The sequence below is a fragment of the Ceratotherium simum genome, chromosome 7, assembly GCF_057802395.1.
Source record: "Ceratotherium simum simum isolate JZ-2026a chromosome 7, ASM5780239v1, whole genome shotgun sequence".
Taxonomy (NCBI): Eukaryota; Metazoa; Chordata; class Mammalia; order Perissodactyla; family Rhinocerotidae; genus Ceratotherium; species Ceratotherium simum.
Genome location: NC_141906.1, coordinates 27,291,162 through 27,311,928, shown reverse-complemented (window position 1 = coordinate 27,311,928; position 20,767 = coordinate 27,291,162). Strand labels below are relative to the sequence as shown.

At 37.3% G+C, this 20,767-nt stretch overlaps 1 protein-coding gene and 1 pseudogene across 1 annotated transcript; one reads left to right on the top strand and one right to left on the bottom strand.

Annotated features, from left to right (window-relative positions):
• The first annotated feature begins 3,040 nt into the window (after window positions 1-3,040).
• LOC101399920 (olfactory receptor 51A7-like) lies at window positions 3,041-4,085 on the top strand (annotated as a pseudogene).
• Window positions 4,086-10,600: 6,515 nt separating this feature from the next.
• On the bottom strand, window positions 10,601-11,572 carry OR51S1 (olfactory receptor family 51 subfamily S member 1). Its single transcript, XM_014790211.1, is given in 1 exon segment — window positions 10,601-11,572. A coding segment is annotated over 1 exon segment (972 nt).
• Window positions 11,573-20,767: the final 9,195 nt, after the last annotated feature.

Here is a 20,767-nt window from a genome sequence, read left to right as displayed (position 1 = left end):
TGGTCAATAAATGCGAAGAGACTGGATATAAGACAATGAAGAAAGGAGGAGTCTATGATAAATTTGAGAGCTTGTGACTTACCTAAACCCATTCACATTAAAAATAATATTAGACATTGTTATGACCAAACAGAACACATCTGTGGGCAGAATTTTGCCTAAAGTCTGCATGTCTCTGACTTCTGTGGTAGTCTCAGGTTGTGTCTACTACTGCATACACTTAATCTTGGAGCCACAGCTGGATATAGGTTGCCTTACCAATGTCTGAGACAGGCTCTCCTCAAGATCTTCACCTCATGTGAGAACAGGGCCTCAAGGGTTACTTACAGGGCTGTGAGTCAGAACCTACTCTCTGCATTTTCTTAGGAGGGCACCTTAGTGACAGACAGTGATGGAGCAAGTGGAGTCATTGTTCCCAGAGGGCTAAGTGTGTGTTAATTCTCAGGAGGATGTACCTGTGCTAGAGAAGAGTATGAGAGTATAAGTAAGGATATGGATTCCCAACAGGGTGCTGGAGCAGAGAAACTGTAGAACCTGAAGAATTTGAAACCTCTCCACCCTTGCTCTGGGATAAGGCAACCAGAGCCTGGTAGGTGTCCTAGAGATCCAAATTGAATTTCTCTGAGATGATTTTATGTTTCCCAATGAAAACTCTGCAATTAATAGAGATCAACCCTATACCTTTCAGAGGGCCAGAGGTAAAAATGTTTCATGGGTTGTCCAGCCTGAGGGACCAAGCTGCATTTGGGACAGCAATGATAGCTGAAGACATTAGGGTCTGTATGTGGGATGGGGTACATCTTTGTATTTGCATGGTGAACACAGTTGAAAAAACAATGTTGTCAACAGCAACTCTTTTCTTGAGTTACCTGAATTAGGTTGAGAGCTTGTCAAGAAAGGCCTCAGACATGAAATCTTAGAAATAACCCATGTTGAGGGGATTCATTGAACAAGAATGAACTGTGTGTTATCACTTTTCTCCCTCTGTCTGAATCCTACTCCTTTTCCAGTCTAGAGTTTGTTAAAAAGAGAGTTAGTCAAGGTGTCAGTGATGCCAGCATGGAAAATGTGAGCAGGATCAAGTTTAAATACCAGAGATAAGAACCTGAATTGGTCACCAATCTAAAGAGTAGACACAGAGAAGCCAAGAACAATGGGAAAGGAATCCAAGAACAAGAGAGAAGGGCAAGAGTTGTGACCATTCTGAGCAGGGTAAGTAGTAGTAGCTTGGGAAGGGTGTGAGCGCTTAAGTGCCTACAAATGACAGCTGTGGTATGTCAAAGGAACATCAACCACATTTGAACGGCTGAGACAAAACGGCCACTAGTACTGTGAGTAGAAATATGTTCTCCTCATCCAGCATCCTAGCTGCTCTTCTCCATGTGACACAACCGTACATACCACTATACCTCCTTCATAGCCCCTATTTCAATCAACTTGAGGCAAAGGTCCTTTGAGAATCTTAGCAGCAAAGAAAAAAGCTAGTAACTGTTTTCCCTTCTTTACTGCTTTCTATTTCCACCCTTCACCCTTTAATTTCTCCTATCTAGATGCAACCACCTGCTTCTTTACCTTTGCCAAGAAATGTTCATAAACCCCCCAAGAAAGGACAAATGCCTGTACCTGGCCATTTCCTTCTCACCACTTACTGTGGTCTCTTAGCCGCAGCTCACCGCCGAGGTAATGACAGCTGGTGTCAGAAGAGTCCTTCCTCCTCTGCCCCCTGAGGTGTTGTACTCACTCACACTGGTCGGCCTCAGGCTCCTGTCATGTTCTGGCAAATGGCACTTGGTACTGGAGAGCTCTTTGAATTTGGGGGTTTATGGTTCTGGGAGTGTTGCTGTGCAAGACAATTAATGAGGGGAGTAAGAATTAAGAGAATATAGAAGGATACAGAGAGTAACACCTGTGTTTTCACAGTTCTGATGGGAAAATTTAGACATCTGCGTATTTGCTTTATGCATTATTGGGATTTTTTTGAATGAAATAATAAAACATTACTCCTAAATTCGAGGTTCCTTTTGACCCATACTCCATTCCCACCATACTCATTCTATTGTGATTGTGTGTGTGTGTGTGTGTATGTGTGTGTGTGGCTGTATGCATAATATTCTAGTCCAGGGGTCAACAAACGTTTTCTGTAAATGGCCATAAAGTAAATATTTTAGACTTTTCAGGCCACACAATTGTCTCTGTCACATATGTGTTTTCTTCTTTTTTTAAAAAAAACATAGTCCTTTAAATTTTTTTTTTCCCCTGAGGAAGATTCACCCTGAGCTAACATCCGCTGCCAATCTTCTTTTTCTATGTGAGCCGCCACCACAGCATGGCCACTGACAGACGAACAGTGTAGGTCTCCACCCAGGAACCAGGCCCAGGTTGCTGAAGTGGAGTGAGCCAAACTTAACCACTAGGCCACTGGGGCTGGCCCCTAAAAATATTTTTTAAAATCTCATAGGTTGTACAAAAATAGGTCATGAGCTGAATTTGGCTCTATGTCTTAGACTGCCAACCTCTGTGGTAGATCACTTTTATATTTTCACACACAGGTACCATGAATAATAATTCAAGATTTAGGCCTCCTTTAATTCCTGCTACTATAGCATCTGTGGTTTGTATGAGTATATGACTGACTGTGACCATATCCACTATGTTAGAGCTTTTCTAGGTTGCAATATATTCCAACTTAGTTTACTTGGTGATTGAATCTCAAAAAGTGAAGGTTAAAAAAAAGATTATTAAGGCACCTTGTAACTTCCAAGCTACAGAGTGGTTTAGATGTATCAGAGAATAAAGATAGATTTAAAGAGTAGAAAGGTCTTAAATTAATATCATGAAAGACCTGTTTAAATCTACTCCATATTTTTCTTTATATAGGAAAAGTTATATTACATTATTTCTTGACACCTAAGGATGAGCTATATTTAATTTAACTGGCAACCGAACTTAGTTGTGTTCAGTAAATACAACTAAGAGAATTTCTGTTTGCTGTTGATGTTTTTTATCTACCAGGAGCATATAAATGAGAGACCCACTTATGATGTTTCTTCTCAATAACTCAGAAGTTGAAATCTCCACATTCCTGTTGACTGGGATCCCAGGGTTTGAGCGTGTGCACATTTGGATCTCTTTCCCTATCTGCCTCGTGTACTTCATGGCCATCCTGGGCAACTGCACCATCTTATTTGTCGTCAGGACAGAGCCTTCCCTGCATGAGCCGATGTACTATTTCCTCTCCATGCTGGCCCTATCTAACCTGGGTCTGTCTTTCTCCTCTCTTCCCATCATGCTGAGAATCTTGCTGTTCAATGTCATGGGGATTTCTGCTGATGCATGCATTACCCAGGAATTTTTCATCCATGGATTCACAGACATGGAGTCCTCAGTCCTCCCGATCATGTCCTTTGATCACTTTGTAGCCATTCCCAACCCCATTATATAGCTCCATTCTTACCAGCTCCAGAGTTTTGCAAATTGGACTGGCATTTGCTATTAAAGGCGTTCTCCTAGTTCTTCCCTTTCCTTTCACTTTAAAGAGACTCAGATACTGAAATAAACACCTGTTATCACACTCCTACCGCCTCCACCAGGATGTCATGAAACTAGCCTGCTCTGACAATAGGATTAACTTTTACTATGGTCTGTTTGTTGCACTCTGCATGATGTCAGACAGTGTGTTCATTGCTGTTTCCTATGTGTTCATCCTGAAGACTATATTGGGTATTGTGTCTCATGGGGAGAGACTTAAAGCTCTTAACACCTGTGTGTCCCACATCTGTTCTATGCTCATCTTCTATGTGCCCATCATCACCTTGGCTACCATGCATCACTTTGCCAATCCTAAGTCCCCTTTTGCTGTGATTCTGATAGCTGAGGCATTCTTGCTGGTACTGCCCTTGATGAATCCCATTGTATATTGTGTAAAAACTCGGCAGATTAGAGTGAAGATCTTGAAAAAACTGGGTCTGAAGGCTAAATGATGGAGCAAAGGTGAAAGTTCAATTTTCTTTGCAGTAAATTGTCTTAAGAGAAGGACAATATTTCTTTCAAATAGGAGATGTTTCAATTTACTTCATACTCTTTAAATTACATTAATTAATTAGTTAAGTAATTAATCAATTAATCCCTCTCCAGGATGTAATACACCACAGCTTTTCTGCTTCTAAGGAAGAAGAAGCCTGTATTTCATAAAGTAGGTGAGAATCCTGTTGTTGTTTGGGAGATTGAAGAATCCTCAGGTATAAGCGTGAAGACTAAGAATCCAGAGAAGCTTCTAAGGAGGAGCTCTGAAGAGTGGCCCTAAGTGTGACTGGGAACTCTGAAAGTTTCTGGAACCCTTTAATATCTTTATATTCACTACCCCTTATTTGGTTCCTCGTTGTGATTTACATTAAACCCTTTACAATGTGTCTAGGTTTATCTAAGTATGTTCTCTACCTCGCTAGTCAAAGTGAGGGACACTGATCAGTAGCAACAGCAGTACCTGGAAAGTAACTAGAATTGCAGAATCTCACGCCCCACTGCAAGCCTTTTAGTCAGAATCTGCATTTTAGCAAGACCCTAGCTGATTGGTGAGCACATTAATGCTTGAAAAAAACTTTCTTGGGCAATGCAAAAGGGGAATCTATAGAGTGTGTCTTTTGCTGAAGCCAATTTTGGGGGAAATTATAGGAGGGAATTATAGGCAAGCATTGGCATTTGGCCGCATTTTTAGTAAAGGTAAGGGGCTGAGTCTTTGGGGCACAAGGGGTGGACACTCATAGGTGTCTCCAACATCATGCGTATGTCTCTCTCACTGACTACATTGTGAATTCCCACAAGGAAAGAGCTGGGAATTATTCAACTTTAAAACTGTCCTCATAAGAAAGTACCTTGTCCATAGTATGTGCTTGGTAGATGTATATCAACTGTAACTAAAAGAATAGTCTAAAGAAAAGGGTATAGCATCCACTACAATGACTGGCGTAAAGGAGTGTAATAAATATTACAGAACAGATAATAATTCCAGAAGTTTCTGTGAAAAGGAAATCTTGGTCATAGTACCAAAGGGCATTCAATGTGTCATGAAGACCAGAGGCAATAGTTCCTCAGGTTTTGCTGGAGGGGGGATTCAGGGGTGAATCAAGGCTGTTGTCATCTAGGCTCGACTCAACTCTCCACGCTCTGCACCTCTTACCAAGAAGTTAACATTGACAGCGAACTTAAGGGGCCTTTGTGAGAGACAGGGCAACTTCTCTTGGATACTACCTTCTGAATTTAAGGCAGCTAATAATATCATTAGGTAATAATAACTGTCAAGTCATAATACAGAATCTGTACCACTGTGGCCAAGTGGACATCTAAACAATTTTAATACCTGAGGATCCCTAGAGCCACCTGTCACTTCCTGGCATTGTAGATGGAGCCACACTACAGAGCTCCAAAAATCTCCTAATGAGAAAGCGTCAGCAAAGAAACTTTAGGAGCCACTAGGACTATTTATCCTTATTTAGGGGATCAGAGTTCAGGATTACTGCTAGACGGGAAGATATAACGTAGCTCCAGACTGAGGATTTGGGAACCAATCCAGAGAAGGAACAGTAAATAGGCCCCAACAGGCATTACACGTCCTCTAAACTATCTACAGTGATAGCTTAGTCCTGCCAGGGGGGTGACAGGATGAGTAGAACAGCTCAGGACTCAGCCAGGAAACAAGCCTTCTGGTCTCAGCTCTGCCATTTCCTGGCTGTACCATCTTGAAAAAATTACTTTCCATGTATTGTGTATTATGATATATTTCATATGTACTTTGAAATTAAAAAAAAAATTCCTTCTTTCTGTATTGTATGGATTAATAAGTTAATGTTTTTAAAGGCTATAAAAGCCAAATATGGTCTTCAGACAGGTTTGTCTGGAAAAGATAGTGTTTAGATGATTTCATATAAAAGTAGAGATTTACAAATTATTTTAAAAGTGGGAAGATAGGTCTATATTCCCACATGGAAACACTCAGTAAAAACCCACAGAAAAGTGGCCGGCCCCTTAAGTTAACACAGTGCCCACTACTCATAGTCTAAGTGTGTACTTGCTCCACTTATATCTATTTCCACCTTGCTCCTCTAGGTATGAATTTCCAATCCCTGTTTTGTTTTCTTTTTTTTTGAGGGTTAACCAATTTTAGTGGGACCAAAATGATCATATAATAAAATTTTATCTACATTCACTAAATGTGATTAAGATTCACATTCATAATCTCTCTCTATCTCTCTCTCTGTCTCATGCACACACACACGCACACACACACACAATTAAGTTCTGGCTGCAAGTTTAGAAGGCTTTGCTTAGCAATAGGGCCTGACATCTGGATTTTGCAAAGCTTTTCCTGGTCTGCAGTTTCATGCAACTCCCACATTACATTTTGTTTACAATTGTAAATGTTCTTGCTAATATTTCCATTCCCCTGTGGTGTGCTATTAGAGGAGAAAGAATGTTCTTCCAAACTGTCTATCAGTCAAGTTGATGTGGAGTGATTTGCAGAGAGAACAGTGCCCCCTGACAGGAAGGAGTGGTAATAGCAACCACTAGACACTTGGTTTTGACAGGATGGATGCTTGTGCCCAGGGACCAGGAGAGACTGAGAACCAGGAAAGAGCAGTTGAGGCTCTGGTGTGAAAGAGAAAGGTCTTTGCTCCCCTCAGTGAAGTAAAAAACGCATAGAGGCAGCCAGCTGTGCTGGACTTAGTTCACTACCACTGACTACAGAGGTCTATTCAAAAGTGCTTTCAACAGGCAACAAGTTGCAGTTTTCTGCCTATAAAATGAGGTAGTAGGAGCTTAAGGAAACTTCCAGCTGTTAAGTTCTTTATTTATATTGAATATGCATAGAAAGTTTAAAAATAGTTATTTTAATTTCATTACTAATTCCAAATAAGTACCATTTATCGAATAACTTTTATGTTCAGACATTACAATATAGTGACTTGATTTCACGCGATTCTCATTATACCTATTTTACAAACGTGGGAAGGACTGATGCCAAATCACACAGGAAGTAGTGGACTGAGAATTGAATACCAGGCCTGTGTGATTCCACATTCTTTGTTCACATCATTCTTTCAGTAAATAAATGGAAACCTGGAGGTAGGTGTACCAGGGAGGAGGAAAGGGTAGACTTTGGGAAAAGCAGTTTCTCGGAGACCTCATAGCTGCTGCTTCAAGACCAAGCTGTTTCTCTATTCAACAATTTTATTTAAGAGTATTTTGTAGCAGGGGCTTTGGATTAAGGCAAATCTTAAAATAAATGATGTCTCTGTAACTAATTTTATATATTTGGGCATTCTTAAATTCTCAGCCTCAGTATTCTCATTTGTGAAATAGAGAGACGAACTTATCTAATTAGTTTATTAAGGGCATATATAATATACCTTGCTGAGAAACTTGGTATAATATGAGAATATAACTATTCCTGCATTCATGGAATATATTCCAATATATTATTGTATGTTCTTGTTTTGGCACTAAGTGGATTCAATTGCTACTTTTCATTAAAATGCATTCTTCTATAATCACAAGAGAACAAGAATGTTTCCATATCAGAAAAAATTTCAACACATGCAAGCAGACAATCATGATCATGATAGTGGATGCTGACAGAGCATTTTATAGGATTAATTAAATAAGTTTATTAAAAATAAATAAAATTAGAATACAAATGAACTATTTAAATCTTATAAAGTTTACCCAAAGACCTAGCAGCCAAAGGTTATTCTAATAGGTGAAACACTAATGCTATTACTATTAAAATGAGAAACAAGATTTGAATGTTCACTTTCACTCTTAATCTTTCACAATGGGTTGGAAAATCTAGTGAACTAAACAAAAAAAGAAAATGAAATAATTTGTATAAATATTGGGGAAAGTTACAAATTATCTATTTATACTTACATATGCTGAACACAAATAAAACACAAAAATTAAAAAAAAAACTGTAATGTAGATAATTTGGTATAGTATATATTAATGCAAGATAAAAAATGTTTTTCTCAATACAGCAATATGCATGTGCAAATAGAAATGGAGAAATATTTTATTTATAGTAGCAACAAAATCGTACGTTTAAAAACTACATATAAATAAATTTAACTAAAGTAAATAATTTCAGTGAAGAATATTAAAAAATTATTAAGTGAAACACATATCACATATTCTTGGATGTGAAAACTTATTATCATAAATATCGATTCCCTTACATATAATTTATAAAAACAACACAATTCTCGTTAGAATTTCAAAGCTCTTGTTTGTTTTGTGAGAGGGAGATCACTTTATACCACATATTAACTAAATCACACTCTGACGCTACTCTACTAGATCAATGATATGTGATCCATAAAAAGATCTATAAAGCAGAGTCCATACACATACACATTTAAAAGATGACATATATAGTATTTTATTTCAGTGAGAAAAAGAGAATGTATTTAATAGATGATGCTTCCATTAGTACATATTCACCTTGATTAATATAAGTTTGGACTTCTGACACAGAAAGACTTGAAAGTAAAAAATATTACAACAATTTTAGAAAAAAAGAATAAGAAACTATATGTAGAACATGGGGGTCAAAGATACTTTTTTAAAAAAGCAACATATTAAACACAAAAGTTATAAAGGAGAATAAGGGTGGATTTGATTATATAAAACTATCTATATTTGCTCGAGATTTGATTGCCTAAATAAGGCCGAAGACAAATACTAAAGTGGTGAAGGCATAAAACTTGGATCTCTTGCACATTTATATTTAAAACATAAACAATCCAGTAGCAGAACGGATGAAGGTTATTTGAAGAGGCTATTCATGAAGGAGGAAGCAAAATAACCAACAGCTATGTGAAAGGCATTCATTGTTACTATTAGGGAAATTTAACATAAAGTAAAATGAGATAATTCTCACTAATAAAATTGATGACAACTTGATAACAGTGGAAAGAGTGAATTTTGGTGGATTTGCAAGAAAAAGGCACACTCCCACATAGGGTAGAAACATGAATTGACATAGACTTTGGGAGAGGGAATCTACCAAGACATATTGAAATTAAAAATCTACAACCCTTTGAAGTCAGCAGTGATGACCTAGAGATCAGTCTTACAGAAATACAAGCACAAGTGCACATGGAAAGCTGTACAAGAATATTTATCACAGCATTATTTGGAGTGGCATAAAACTGAAGATAACTCCAATACTCGTTACGAGGAAATAGTTGAATTAATTGCAGCCCATCCATCCCATGGAATATTATGTAGGCATTCGAATGAATTATATCCATGCTTATTTACTTGGAGGGATTCCTGATCTCACTCATTAAGTAGTAGATAATAACAACAACAAACACACACATAGACCCAGAGATTGGATTAGTGGTTACCAGAGGGGAAGGGGGGAGGGAGGAGGGCAAAAGGGATAATTAGGCACATGTGTGTGGTGATGGATTATAATTAGTATTTGGGTGGTGAACATGAGAACATGATGTAATCCATGCAGAAATAGAAGTATAATGATGTACACCTGAAATTTATACAATGTTATAAACCAATGTTACTCCAATAAACAAAAAATTAAAAAAAAAAAAAAAACAAGAAACTCCATTGCAAAAATTCCACTTAGGCCCCTGCTCTTATCACATCCACTAACATCCTATTGACCAAAGCAAGTCATGTGTCCAAGCTCGAAATGAAAGTGAAGGTAAGTACAATCTGCTCACTCTGACCCCCAAGATGTGAGTGTGGATATAAAATACTACTACTAGAAAGTAAAGAATTAAGACCAATAATTTTATCTACTATATGTAAGATTCCATTTATATAAAACTTTACATTTATTAGTGTTCACTAAAAAGGTAATTATGGTTACATTTGGATAATACAACTTTCATTTATTCTATTTTTTCTGAATTATTTGAAATTTTAATTATAAATCTGCAAACATATTCAAAAATTATACTAACATTTTGAAAACTAAGTAAAGGGTGAAAAAAAACTGTTCTGTCCTTCTTCTTTTTTCCTGGCCTGATCAGAGTTATCCTGATATTTCAAGAAATAGCATATTTCTTGGTACGAAAAGCCTAAATGAGATACTTACTTGTGTCCTCCTCATTTATCCAATCCCTATGGATAAGTCAGAATTTCTGCTTCTTATGAAGGTCCAACACTAGTTGAAGGTCCTCCATCTAGATGAGTTGAATGTTTCTGTCTTCTCTTTCCGTCGCTGTGTAGCTCACTAACTCCTCCAGTTTCCTTGGTTATTAGGGTATAGATGTGGTGGGGAAATTAACAAAAGCAAAACAACAGACACACACTTGGATCATTGTGACAAGACCTAGATTCTGGATCTTTCTATGCCATGGATCTGCTGTGTAATGGTGGGTATGACACTGCCATTGTCTGGGGCTTGTAAGCTTTTATCAATATACACATGCACACTTTGGGCACAAGCAGATACGTCCATGAATATGTGCTTATGTGTACCTGAGTGACCATTTCATAGATGGTGATCTGAGTTCTCAGTCATAGAAACTTTTGTGTCAGATAGCCTTGAGCTACCAAATGTGGAGGGACATCCTCCTTACTGAGCACAACCCACCTTCTTGGGGTGCAATCTCTTGATAATTCTCTCTCTAATTTCCTTCATCTTGACACTATAAAGAATAGGGTTTACCAATGGAGGAAGCAGGAAGTGGACATAGGAGAGAAGAGTATGGGCAGGCTGAGGGATTGGCACCCTAAGACGGTCAATGAGTGCCAGGAGGATCATGGGCACATAGAAGAGGAGCACAGCAGAGAGGTGGGCAGCACAGGTTTGGCCAGCCTTCCAGCGATCCTCACGGGATCCCAAACCTTGTAATACCCTGCCAATCAGGCCATAGGAGAAGAAAATAAGCAGGGGGTCCAATCCCATGGCTGACAGGACCACAAAGAGGCTGTAGACTGCACCCCAAGCTCCTGGGCAGGCCAAACGGGCCATATCTGGGTGCAAGCAATAAGAATGAGTCAGGACCTGTGGATGGCAGTAGGGCATGTGGGCCAGGATGAATGGCAGGGGCAGATGGAGACCCAGACATCAGAAAGCAATGGCTAGGCCAATCTTGCTAATGACATCATTGGTGAGCAGTGTTGTGTAGTGGAGAGGGCGGCAGATGGCCAGTGCCCAATCTAAGGCCATGGCAAGCAAGACAGAAGACTCCATAACAGAAAAGACGTGGACAAAGAACATCTGTAGGAGGCACACTGATGCAGGGACAGCATAAGCATCAGCAAGGGCAAGACCCAGAAGAGTGGGCATCAGGGTTGTGGCCAAGCCAACGTCAGACACACTAAGCAGGAAGAGGAAGAAGTACATTGGGCGGTGCAGGGTGGGCTCCAGGGAAATGATCCACAGGATAGTACCGTTCCCCAGGGCAGAGAGAAGGTAGACAATGATGAGGGGTACTGTCCACCAGGAAGGTACAGCTGACAGGCCTGGCAAGCCCACCAATAGGAAAATGGGGGCCATGGAGGTGCTATTATTTGGGACTGCCTGGGTGGGGAATGTTGACATACTTCAGGATCCCACTTCGAACTCTAAAACCTGAAAATTGATGAGAAAAGTTTCCTTAATCTTATGACACATTTGCATGGTGCTTTCCAAAACAGCTTGCCTCTTTCCTCTCCGCCCATACACACAGACACACACATTCCCTCACCACATACACATACATTCTAACATCTATGCCATAGTCATCCCTTCTCTTGGAATTTTTTTCTGTAGCTGTCCTCAAGGTTCTGTTTCTTGCTCCTAATTGCTTTCCTGTTTTCCTTTAACCTGCCTTTCCCTGTAGCTTCTTCCTAACTTATCTCTCTCCCTTAATGGCAAACACCTGGAAGAGGGTCTGCACTCCAATAAACACTTTTTCTACTCCTCCCAATCACAGGCAATCTGACTTATGTGCAGCCTTAACACACATATTTCAGGTGTTTTAACTGAAATCTTTAACTTTAACTGCTCTAATTAAGGTCCCCAATTACCCCTTTATAACTAAATCAAGGAGCATTCATTTTTCCTAAATATTTATTTCTCAACGAGCTTTGGCTGTTATGAATCCACTTTCTCCTCTTTTTTTTTTATTTGTGAGGAAGATTGGCCCTGAGCTAACCTCTGTCAATCTTTCTCTTTTTGCGAGGAAGATTAACTGTGAGCTAACATCTGTGACCATCTTCTGCTATTCTGTATATGGGACACTGTCATAGCAGGGCACGATGTGTGGTGCGCCAGTCTGCGCCAGGGATCTGAACCTGCGAACCCAGGGCCACCAAAGTGGAGAGAGCAAACCTAACCACTATGCCACTGGGCTGGCCCCTCTCCTTTTGTTTTTGATTCCAGCTCTCAGAATTTAACTTCTTAGTTCATCTTGTTGTGTCCTATCCAATTTATACATTGGTATTTTGAAGGCTCTTTATTTGCCACTTTTTTTATTCCTCAGTGGTCTTATTTACTCGCATGACTTCAACTAAACTCTATAGACTGATGAATCACAAACATATCACCCAAATCATTCTTTATTCATCTCACCCTGGAAATTTCTGCTTGGATGTCCCATGCATTTTAAATTCAAATAATCCAAAACAGATCCTAACAGATGCATCTTAAAGCCCTTTCTAGCTTCCTCAGTTAGGAGACAGTGGTGGGGAAATTACAATGACAAAAGAGAAACATATCTTGATTCTTTAGGTCAGTTGGTGGCATCATCTCTCACTGATTCCCCAAAATAAAAGCCTCATAATTAGCCTCACTTCACATATAATATCCAAATATTATTTATAATTTGAACCAGGACTGGGCACCATTGTCATATCTCGCTCCCTCAATCAAATGCCCGAAAAAGTTAGAACTGAAATTCTAGACAAAATGACCATGAACATCGTGATGTGGTGAAAAGCAAAATAAAAACCTGCTAAGTTATGTTCTTAGGGGAATGACATGGATGCAAATTAACTTTAAACATTTATTAGAAAATTCTAAATGTATATATCCTAAAATATGAAGTTAAATTTTTTAAATAAAACGTAGAACTCTCGAACAGTAAAAGGAAAATGAATGGAGAAAAGATCGTAATCAATCCAACAGAAAATATTAAAAGAGGAGTAAATAGAAACGGATATTCATTTCTGACATGATGGAGCGAAGAAGTTGAAAAATCTTCTCTCCCAAAAAGCAACTATGAAACTGACAAATCTGTCGATAATATCATCTTAGCACTCTGGAAACCCATCAAAGACACAAGCCTATTCATTAAAACTACTGAACTTTGAAAAATAACTGCCATGTTCTTGGCATTCTGGCCTGGGCTCCCCTCCTCACCCCCACTGCCTCCAGTTCTGTCAGAAGGGGTCAGAGAAGGAAAACTGACGGCTTTGTTCTAGCTGCCTGAGCTGGCTGCCTTGATTTGGAGCTTGTTAAGTGTGGTGATTTTGGTGGCAAGCAAATAGGGAGGGCCAGAGGCTCTACTACCCTGAGGTTGTGGTCTTCTTTGGGGTGAGCCATGGACCAGCAGGCTAGTTGAGGATTTAACAGGGAGTTTTGGGGAAAATGGCAGACAGAATTCCAAGCATATCAATAATTACAAAGCAAATGGACTAAACATTCCTCACAAAAACATTGTTTTACATAATAAAAAATGCAAGAAATAACTATATTCTATACACAGGAGACACACTTTAGCTTCCAAGATATAAATAGGTTGAAAGTAAACAGATGGAAAAATGTATGTCATGCAAACAATGATCATAAGAAAGCTAGCTATACCAATATCAGAAAAACAGACTTCAAGACAGGAAATATTATGAGGCAAAGAAAGACATTTCATAATGAAATAAGGTCAATATCAGAAAGATATAACAATTATAAATGTATGTACAATAACAGTAGATCCCTAAAATACATGAAAGAAAACTGAAAAGAGAAATAAGCAATTCAACAGTAATAGTTGGAGATATCAATATCCCACTCTCAATAATTGATTAAAAAAATAAGACAGAAAATCAGCAACGAAATGGAAGTCTTGAACACCATCATGAATCAAAAATGACATTTAAAGAATACTCTATAAAACATTCGGTTTGATAGACTATAGGCTGGGGGACAAAGTAAGCTCAATAAACTTCAGACTGTTGAATCATACAAAGTATGTTTCTGGCTACAGCAAAGATAAATTAGGGATCCACAACAGCAAGATATCACATTTTAAGTAATGCACTTCTAAACACAATCTTGTGCTCCATAATGATGTTTTGATCAACGACAGACCACATATACAACAGTGGTCCTATATGTTTAGTACCATATAGCCTAGGTGTGTAATAGGCTATACCATATAGATTTGTATAAGTACACTCTATAATGTTTGCACAACAACGATATCACCTAATGAAACATTTCTCAGACATAACCCCATCGTTAAGTGACACATGACTGTAATCAATGGGTCAAAGAAGAAATAACCAGGGAAGTTAAAAACTATTGTGAACTATATGAAAATGAAAACACAACATATCAAAACTATGATGTGAAGTTAGAACAGTGCTTTGAGAAGAATGTATAGCCTGGAATGCCTATATCAGTAACGAAGGTCTCAAATCAGTAACTTAGGCTTTTACTTTAGGTAGTTGTAAAACAAAAAACAACCAAAACCCAAAGGAAATACAGATGAAGTAACTAGAGTAAAGATCAACAAAATGGAAAACTGAAAACAACAGAGAAAATTAATAAAACCAAAATTTGTTCTTTGAAAAGATCAATAAAATTTAAAAAACTCAGCAAGCCTTACAAAGAAAATAAGAGAAAAGATACAAACTATCAAAATCAGGAATAAAATTGGGAACATCACTGTGGACCTTAAAGAAATAAAAATGATTATTATAAACAATTGTATGCCAAGAAATAGACAGCTTAGATGAAGTGAAAAAATTCCTAGAAAGACATCAATTACCAACTTGACTCAAGAAGAAATAGGAAATCTAAACAGACCCATAGCAAGTAAAGAAACTCAATTACTAATTAAAATTCTTCCTACAAAGACCTGGCTTCGATGGCCTCATTGGTGACTTATATCAAATGTTAATATAAGAAATAATACTTAATGTTTCTCAAACTCTTCTTAAAAATAGAAGAGATTTTAATAAAATCCAACTCATTCTAGGGGCCAGTACGGTGGCATAGTGGTTAAGTTCACGCGCTCTGCTTCGGCAGCCCAGGGTTCCCAGGTTCAGATCCCAGGCGCAGACCTATGCACCGCTTATCAGGCCATGCTGTGGCAGGCTTCCCATATGTAAAGCAGAGGAAGATGGGCACGGAAGTTAGTCCAGGGCCAATCTTCCTCACACACACAAAAAAAATCCAACTCATTCCAGGAGTATAACGTGACCTTGATTCTAAAGCCAAAGACATCACAAAGAAGAAAACTACAGATAAATACCTCTGAAGTGAATAGACATACAAATTCTTAATGTAATATTATCAAGTCAAATTCAGCAACATATAAAAAGAATTATACACTGTGACTAAGTGGAATTTATCCCATAAATGCAAGATTGGTTTTACATTTCAAAATCTGTTAATATAACATGCCATATTAGTAGAATAAAGAAAAAAACTGCATGGTTATTTCAATAGACACAGAAAAAGCTTTTGTCAAAATCCTATACTTACTCATGATAAAAACTCTTCAAAACTAGAAATAGAAAGGAACTTCCCCAACTTGATAAAGGGCATCTGTGAATAAACTTTGTGTTAATATCATATTTGACTGTAAGATTTAGAATGAGGACAAAATATCTGCTTTTGCTACCTCTATTCAACATGTACTCAAGATTCTAGGTAATGCATTAATGAAAACAAATTAAAGTTTCCAGTTTAGTAAGAAAGTCATAAGATGATCTTTATTCACAGATGACATAAACCTATATGTAGAAAATCCTAAGAATCCATCAAAAACTATAAAATCAATCAATGAGTTTAGCAAGGCTGCTGGATACAAAGTCAAGATACAAACATCAATTGTATGTCTATATAATAGCAATGAACAATCTGAAAATGAAATTAAGAAAGCAATTTTATTCACAATAGCACCAAAAGTTTAAAAATAAGTATAAATTTAACCAAAAAAATACACTATTTGTACCCTGAAAACTACAAAAAAAAATGCTGAAAGAAAATAAAGAAGCTCTAAATAAAAGGAGAAATTTTCCATATTTATATATTGGAAGACTTAATATAGTTAAAATATCATTTATGATTTTGAAAGAAAAAAAGCAAAGTTGGGAAAGTTATGCTACCCAATTTCAAAACTTGCTATAAAACAGCACTAGGTAAGGCAGGGTGCTGTTAGCATAAAGATAGGCATCTAGATCAATGAGACAGAATTAAGAGTCTAGAAACACGTTCTTGCATTTATGGTCAATTGATTTGCAACAAGTATGCCAAGACAATTAAGTAGGGAAAGAATATTCTTTTTAACAAATAGTACTGAGACTATTAGATATCTATTTGCAAAGAAGTAAATTTAGATCCTTATCACAAATCATCCACAAACGTTAACTTAAAATGGATCATGAACCTAAATATAAGAGCTCCAACTATTAAACATTTAGAAGAAAAGAGTATAAAAACTTCTTGACCTGGAGTTAGGGAAAGAGTTCTTATATAGGACACTACCAGCCTAATCCATAAAAGATAAAACTGATATTTAGAGTCCATTAAAATGAAAAAATTTTGCTTTTCAAAACACACTAATGTAATATATAAGAAAACGGAATAAAAATGTCACCGTCTCACTCATATTAATAGAATTACTATATAATCTAGTAATCCTGCTTCTGGGTATATATCCAAAAGAATCGAAATGAAGATCTTGAATGATATCTGCACTGCCACACTCACTGCAGCATTATTCACAATAGCGAAGATATGGAAGCAGCCTAATGTCAATCAATGGGTGAATGGACAAGGAAAATATGGTATATACATAGAAGGAATATTATTTAGCCTTAAAAATGAAGACTATTCTGTCATATGCAACAACATCAATGGACCTGGAGGACAGTATGCTAAGTGAAATAAGCATGTCATGGAAGGACAGACACAAAATTGTTCCACTTATTTGAGGTATATAAATAGTCAAACTCATGGAAACAGAGGAGAATGGTGGTTGCCAGGGTCTTGGGGGAGTGGGAAACAGGGAATTGCTGTTTAATGAGTATAAAGTTACAGTTATGCAAGACAAATAAGTTTTAGAGATCATCTGTGCCTAGAGTTACCAACTTAAAAATTTGTTGAGTGTAGATCTTATGTTGTGTTCTTAAAACCATAAAAAAAATTTCACAGCAAAAAAAATCTACTATAATCATTGTACCATATATGAAATTAAAAGATAAGGGAAAGAACAGGACAGAGTGTCCCAGAAGGGGACAATATTTCCAACTTACATTATTGAAAAAAGTTTAGAATTTGGAATATATAAAGAACTACAAATAAATGAGATGGGCAATCTAATATAAAATCTGTCAAAATATGAATTTTTTCATATAAAATAGATATAAATGCTAAACAAATGTGTAATAAAATCAATCTCAGTGGTTACTAAGAGAATACATATTTTAAAAAATGATAAAACATTTCATACCCATCATGTGGGATAAAATCATAAAATTTGATACAATTAGATGCTGGAAAAGATAGTAAAAGACTACTCTTAATCAAAGCTGTCAAGATTAAAAAACTGTGTAGCCCTTTTGGGAGCAATTTGGAAGAATCCATTAAAATAAGAAATTTACTTGATTTCGTAATTCCAGTTTCTGATATATCAATCAGAGAGAAAGACTCTCATAAGCATAAAGAGGCATAAAAAAAGATTTTTGTTTGCAAGAGGAAAAAAAGTGGAGTTCTTTATAATTGGTCATATTAGTTCTGATAACTAATTAATCAGAGAGAAGGTCCTGATGCATAATAGCCTCAACAGTTAAAAATGAAGACATATTGTTGAGTTAAAAATGCATAATGATTTATGCATTATGATATCATGTATGTTTTAAAAGCCTCCTAAAATACTCTATCTCCCAGATAGCTACATTTATATGTAAGTTCCTAGAAGTCCTGGAAGGATTATCATTAAATTGATTTGATTTAAGTAATAGTGGCTGAGAGGAGGGAACTAATATTGAATTGAGGATAGGATTCAAAGATGACTTTGGCCTTAACTCTAATACTTTATTTTTTCTTGGCAAGATATATTCTCATATCAAATAAGTTATTCAGTAAGCTTCATTGTCGCATCTCAAATTTTTCTCCTGTGTACTCATCAACAGGGCTGTGGTCTTTGCTGATGTTTTCGGTTGCACTATTCTAATTTGTTTCTCTGCTGCCAGTTCTTCTGCCTTTCGTTCCTCCATACAGATCCAACAGTGTTATTTCTAATTTGCAATTTGATAATGTGGCTATGGCATCTTTCCTTAAAACCAACTGCTTTAAAATACCCAAAGGCCACACCTTTATTTGTCACAGAAATCCCTTCACCATCTGGCCCCAGACAAACTTTACTGCTTACCCATTTCTATTCTATTTCTACCCATGCATCTTAGCCTCCAAAACTACCACAGTTCCTCAGATAGGTCATTGATTTTTACACTTTCAAAAATACAGTTTGTAAGCGGAATTTCCTTCTCCTTCTCCGTATCATCATACCACACATATATCATGAAATTCCAACTCAGACATTGTTCCTCTCTTCCCTGAACCCCTGCTGACTGCCTTTCCTCAAACAGGCCCTGGGATGGAGTATTTACCCTCCCCAATCACACTATGGCACATTCTCTAATATAGTCTCTATCATTCTCAATTATTAATATTTCTTTCTGTGCCTTCCTCCTCAATGGACTGTTACTTCTGCAAGAGATTGTTCTTTATTTTATTTATTGTTGTGAATCCAGTTCCTTGTTTATATTGATTCAAATAAATGTGCTTCATAAATCTTTTACACTTCTATTTGACATTTTTGCAATTCTATTTCTCTAAATTTTCTCCTGGATTTGATCCCTCTGTCTGAAATCCCACTTAGTTTCATTATTCCATAAGTATAACCTTTCTCAAAATCTTCCTGTCTACCCTTCATCTACCCTCATGTAAGTTTCTTTCCGCTGACGGAAAGAATAACATTTCTTCCTTTCTTCCCAACATATTTCTAATCCCCACTCTCTCCTTCTATGACTCTTGGGATCTCTGCCTCTCTGCTTGAAGTGTCCCCTAGTTGGAGCTTCTTCCGAGTGTCTGGGCTTGCAATCCAGAGAACGGAGGTTCCTGATATATACCATACATTACATGGAACATTTCTGCTCATTAAAAACAAGTCAGGTGGCAAGTATGCTTGATAGAAGGTAAAGTAGAAAGAGGTTTGGGACAGGTACTTGTTGAAAAAAGCCTGTGAGGCTTTTTTGAGTATATTTAAACCACCACGTGGAACCTTCATATTTGACAGATTCACTGCTTCCCAGAATTTTGAAAGCCCTCTCTTACATACCTAACTAGCATACAAGAAGCACATATATCTTCTCCCTTTTACAATATTCATACACAAAAGGATACTCACATTTTGTAATGAATGTGCATACCCACACATAACATAGACATATATGCATACACTCACACACATGCACACACCCTTATCCACGTTGATACACAGAAACACATACACACTCATACACTCATGTAAAAAAGGTTTATGCTTGTGGACAGAAATACTTTTGAGGCAAATCCGTGTCAAATTAATAGATAGTCAAACAAACATGTAACTCATACTCATACATACATTCCAGAGTGCAGAAATATGCAAACACTCATTCCTTAAGAGAGAAGGGCTTCTGAATATGTACTGAGGTATATGCACGAACTCACATGAAAAGACATGTGGAAGCAACAGCACCTGTATGTGCGCATATGTTGTTATCATATATACATTCGTCTCCACAAATTGTGAGTATCAAATGCTCTTAACCAATCTTTTGCCACCTCACACAATCATAGCCAGGTAAATTCAAAGATTCAACCATTTTTCCAAAACACACATGTGCAGCCAATGAGTAACTCTTATCCCTTCATATGCACACATATTCATCAGAGGTTCACAAACATCCCTTCAATATGCAGCACACATACACGCATCTATATACACCAGAAATGCAGAGGATCATAAATACGTATCTTACAATCACATCTCACATCACTCAAGCTATTCTTATTTTACTTCAAATCCAATAGGTTGCTACAAAGACAAGTAAGCTCCCTTTTTCTCAAATTGAAATCTTGCTTTCTATAGATTTAATTCTATGATTCAAAACTGAAAGTGGGGACATTGTCACCAAAAGACACTTGTAAATACTGAACAACGTTTTCTAGGAGAGGACAAAAGTTTCACTCATTATCAGATTAGTTCCCTGCCATCTGAAAGAAAAAAGGCTAAGGCTACTAAAGGGATGGAACATAGAATATTTGGTTATAGGGGAGATTTGATGCTGGTGTTATGGAGAGATCTGAGCAGCCACATAGAGATAGCAGAAAAACACATAGGGACAGAGATTGGATTGGTGGTTACCAGAGGGGAAGGGGGGAGGGAGGAGGGTGAAAGGGATAATTCGGTACATGTGTGTGGTGATGGGTTGTAATTAGTATTTTGGTGGTGAACATGATGTAATCTATGCAGAAATAGAA